Here is a 5,088-nt window from a genome sequence, read left to right on the forward strand (position 1 = left end):
CCGGTCCGAGCACAGAGCCGCGCTCTTCTTTGAAGGAACCGGCGAATCTAGGGTTGCCATGCGGCTTTTGCGCGAGGAGACCTCGGTCCAGTCACCGTCCATTCCTGAAGGGGAATGGTCGGCCGCTGGGGATGGGACGACGACGATGGATTGAAGGCGTCGGGCTGGGGGGTGGGGGCTGAGATCCATCGGGTCTTCCGAGGTAGGCGCCATAGAGCAGTCTCCCCGCAGCAGCAGGCGTGGCGGGGCCGCCGGATCCGGCATTGAAGACGCGTCATGGCCCGGGATCTCGGGCGGGGATGGAGCAGGGGGCGCCGGGGAGACCCGCGGGTCGGCGCCAGGAGCAGGGTGGCCATGCAGATCGAAGGCGGAAGCGGGGCGGTGGGGCGGCGCGCCCATGCTGGGCGCGGGGTGGTGGCCGCCGCGGCCGGAGCGGCCAGCGGCGCAGGGAGGGGAGGGTGGCTACCTAGCAGCAGGGAGTACTTGCGCTCCTCGGTCGACTGATCTCCTCATGTGAGCATTTTTTCTGTTGAGAAATATATTGGGTCTGTTTTGTGCAAGTTCTAGCATGTTTAACTAGAAGAGTGATTTGCTTTTCATAAGACAACCATTCAGGCTGAAACAGGGACTTGAAAGGAGAGATGGATCTGGATGTACACCATGAAACCGAGGACCTCCAACCAACTCAGCACAACATGATACAGTACCCTGGTTTCAACTACACTGTCAGGCTAGCCATCATGTGTCCATTATATGCAATATGTTGGTTTATGTTTGGGCGGTGTGCAACCAATGAGTACCTATGACATGGAAAGTATATATAGCTTTATCACACATAAAGGTGAAGATAAAATCAATATTGACGAGTACACAAGCCATGCAATGCGGTGGGCCAGCGAGGCACCCTTCATGTCACCGGCCGGTTCCCATCCGAACCGATAAATATCGGCCTCTTCCGTGCCTCTCAGTTCCAAATCCTAGCAACGGCGGAAGGTGATTGTCCTTATATACACAAAGCAAAACGTGCATATCTATATGATCAGTTTCATAGGCTTGAAATGCACCGGGGGATGGAGTGGTGGCGTTGGGGTTTTTTTACAGCAATCGGTTGCGTAGACTTGGAAGGCACCGGGAATTATTTCACGGCAAGAAGATCTTGGGACACTTTCTGGAGTCACTTTCTGGCCTGGGACACGCACATCTGGACCAGGGGCTGGGAGCACTTGGAAGAGGATGAAGATATGGATAGGCTATCTTGCTTCGGTTTCTCTAGCCACAAGCGTTTCTGCGACCTGAGAAGCTTCCTTACCCGTACCAGGTGCCCCTCTGGCTTCACTGGCTCATAGTGCAGGGGAGCCAACCACACAAAGGGATCAAGAGATCACCTTCGTGCCTTCCACATACGTTGGGTGATGGAGTGCAGCCAACCAGCTGCTGTACAGATCAGGCAAGAGGATGCACGAACCAACCGTATGCAACATCTGTCACGGTAGGGGATTGCTACCAGATGCCACCACCACTTTGTAAGATGCTTCATATGACAAGCTGAGATTATCTACAGCCACATTTCATATTTGATAAGACAGCTTGTAAGAATGTTTGGAGAACAAGGCACTTCGCAAATATTTCATATGACAGCTGGGAAAACAGTTATGGACGAGTTAAAAGAACACACCAAGCTGATGGAAAACACTCTATGTTTATTGCACTGATGATACTATGCATCAAACCGTTTGTATGGGGGAAGGGGAAGATGAGCAAACTACAAGGACTAAAAGGGTGCATCAAAGCATGAACCACCCATGGAGACAATGATCTTGGGGAGAGAAAGAAGCATCGCAAGCACGACTATCAGTTCAATGTAAACAAATACAAAAAACCAGTCCCCAATTTGATCAGGCTCGCCCCCTCCGCAAATCATCTAAGGGGGGCGATATGTATCGAATGTAAGACAACGCAAATGGAAAAGGCATTGTTTATTACAGGCCTAAAAATACCACTCACGCTCCGACGCAGGCATCCTCCTCTCCCTCCGTTATTCCAAGCTTCTGGGCACGAGACCTTCAAATGTGGTGTTTGTTCTTTGCCATCAACGATGACAGAACCTCGACGAGTGTGCGATCTTACAGGCTCTTGGCTGCGGCGATGACGCTCTCCGCGGTGATGCCGTACTCCTTGTAGATCTTCGGGGCAGGAGCGCTGGCGCCGAACTTGTCGATGCCGATGGTCTTGCCCTTGGATCCGACGTACTTTTGCCATCCGAGGGTAGAGCCAGCCTCAATGCTGATCCTTGCGGTGACAGCCTCAGGGAGCACGCTCTCCTTGTATTCATCTGACTGCTCGTCGAAAAGCTCCCAGCAGACAAATGACACAACGCGGACGGTCTTCCCCTCCTTCGTCAACTCTTCGGCAGCCTTCACAGCAATCTCTACCTCAGAACCAGTGCTCATTATGATGAAGTCAGGCTTGTTGTCGGTCGAGTTGTCAGAGATAGTGTATCCACCCTTCGCAACACCCTCAATTGAGGTACCAGGCAGATGAGGAAGCTTTTGCCTGGAGAGAGCCAGAATAGATGGCCTCTTCCTGTTGAGGACAGCCACCTTGTATGCCCCGGCAGTCTCCTTGCCATCAGCAGGACGGAACATCAGCATGTTTGGCATCGCACGGAAGCTCACCAAGTGCTCAATGGGTTGATGGGTCGGACCATCTTCTCCCAGACCAATAGAGTCATGGGTCATGACATAGATAACTCCAGCTTCAGACAAGGCTGAGATCCTCATGGCACCTCTCATGTAGTCGGTGAAAACAAAGAAAGTTGCACAGTATGGAATGAGCCCTGGGGTGTGCAGCGCAATGCCGTTGCAAATGGCGCCCATTCCGTGCTCCCTGACTCCAAAGCGGACATTGCGCTCCTCAGGGGTATCCTTCTGGAAGTCGCCAAACATCTTAAGCAATGTCATGTTGGAGGATGCAAGATCAGCACTACCTCCAATAAGACCAGGCACAACTTTAGCAAGTGCATTCAAGCATTGCTGGGAGAGATTCCTGGTGGCATCTGCAGGGCTCTCGGTTGTGTATTGCTGGACAAATCAAACAATCTACCATCAGTGATCTCATTGTTTACATATCAGCTAAAGTATCACAAGTAAACATGGCAAACCACTTACAGGAAGAGCATCGGCCCAGCCAGCGGGCAACTCTCCTGTGATGATACTTTTCAAGGTGGCGGCATCTTCTGGGTACTTCTGCTCGTACTGTGCAAACTTAGCATCCCAGTCAGCCTCAAGAGCGGCACCTTGGGGAATATGGCGGCTCCAGTGGCTGCACAACAGTTCAGGCAAAAAGAAATGATAAGCTGGACACCAAGCAGGTTCACCACCCTCATTCAGATAACCAATACACACAATAGACAAACCTCTTGACATCCTCAGGCACAAAGAATGGCTCATATGGCCATCCAAGGTTTGCCCTGGTCGCTTCGACCTCGCTGGTGCCCAATGCAGCTCCGTGCACAGCGTATGAGTTGGCCTTGTTGGGAGATCCAAAACCGATTGTGGTAGTCACCTAAAAAGGGCAAAATCTTGGGTAAATATGATGAACTGTACAACAACAACAACAACAAAACAGAGATGATTCTTCATCGGATAATAAAAGAAAGTAACCTTGATCATTGTGGGCTTGTCGGTAACTGATTTTGCTTCCTGGATAGCTTTACGGATCTCGTCATAACCATCGTTGCCATTCTTAACCCAGAGTGTGTGCCACCCAAGAGCCTCAAAGCGGCCACTCACATCCTCTGTAAAAGCAATCTCTGTGTCTCCGTCAATGGAGATGTGGTTGTCATCATAGAAAACAATTAGCTTGCCAAGACCCCAATGCCCAGCCAAGGAGCAAGCTTCAGTCAAGATACCCTCCATGTTGCACCCATCTCCCACAATACAGTACCTATAGAAAATTGCATACCAGGTTAACGCACTGCACCACTCAAACTAAACGGAAGACAACAACGTCAGAATATTACGTGTAGTGGTCAACGATTTCACTGTCAGGCTTGTTGAAACGAGCGGCCAGGTGCTTCTCAGCAAGCGCCAACCCGACGGCATTCGCGATACCCTGACCAAGAGGACCTGCATAAGCCAAGCAAAAGGGAAAATTAGTCTCATGCTCCGGCATGGCAGGTCAGAGTTGCTGTGAGCTCAGCTGAGATGGACAGACCAGTGGTGACTTCAACTCCAGGAGTCTCGAAGTTCTCGGGGTGGCCCGGGGTGGAGCTTCCCCACTGCCTGAACTGCTTCAGGTCCTCTTCCTGCGGCAGAACAGGGGACACGGTTACAACAAGATCAGTGGCGCCATAAGAGGTAAATCGGCCATGTTAAACACCTAAGCAGATTACTCCAGGTTTAAGAAACTACTGTACTAAACATGAGTGATGAATCCAAGGTGCACAATCTGAGCTTCCAACAAATTTTGACAGGAACTATAAATTTAACGAAACAGATCTCTGACAGCTGGACAAAGGTAGGGCGTTTTCTACTATGACAGGATCGACCCAAGAAAAATAGCAGTCAGGATCTGGCCTTTCGACTGTTTCACCTAACAAAGATCCAACTTTGCACAAACCTACTCCCGATTTCGCCGCCCCGACTAACAGAAATCGGCGGCACAGATGACAGGACAGGAAAGGGAGAAAAAAATAACAGACGCAAGAATCGCGGGCCGCGGCGAGGCGAAGCAGAGGACGGGGAGAGGGTTACCTTGACGGCGTCGTAGCCGGCGAGGTGGAGGAGGGCGTACTGGAGCATGCAGCCGTGGCCGGCGGAGAGGACGAAGCGGTCGCGGTTGAACCAGTAGGGGTTCTTGGGGTTGTAGCGCATGACCTCGTCGTAGAGGATGTGGCCCATGGGCGCGCACCCCATGGGCAGGCCGGGGTGGCCGGACACGGCCTTCTCGACGGCGTCGATGGCCAGGAACCGGATCGCGTTGACCGACTTGTCGAGCAGCTCGCCCGTGGCGGCCGCCTCGACGGTCTCGACGGCCGCGGAGGCGCGCACCCGGTGGGTGCCGCTCCTGCGGGAGGAGGAGGCGGCG

General features: G+C 52.4%; 1 protein-coding gene across 1 annotated transcript; it reads right to left on the minus strand.

The window, feature by feature from the left end:
- Positions 1-1,683: 1,683 nt before the first annotated feature.
- Positions 1,684-5,082, minus strand: LOC119330019 (transketolase, chloroplastic). The gene is made up of 7 exons (XM_037603127.1): positions 4,755-5,082; positions 4,216-4,306; positions 4,022-4,127; positions 3,663-3,945; positions 3,416-3,564; positions 3,168-3,321; positions 1,684-3,080 (listed from the first exon to the last, which is right to left on the minus strand). Exons 1-7 carry the CDS (start codon positions 4,914-4,916, stop codon positions 2,124-2,126), a joined length of 1,902 nt encoding a protein of 633 aa, XP_037459024.1. The 5' UTR covers positions 4,917-5,082; the 3' UTR covers positions 1,684-2,123.
- Positions 5,083-5,088: the final 6 nt, after the last annotated feature.

This window comes from Triticum dicoccoides, chromosome 7A (assembly GCF_002162155.2).
Source record: "Triticum dicoccoides isolate Atlit2015 ecotype Zavitan chromosome 7A, WEW_v2.0, whole genome shotgun sequence".
Taxonomy (NCBI): domain Eukaryota; kingdom Viridiplantae; phylum Streptophyta; class Magnoliopsida; order Poales; family Poaceae; genus Triticum; species Triticum dicoccoides.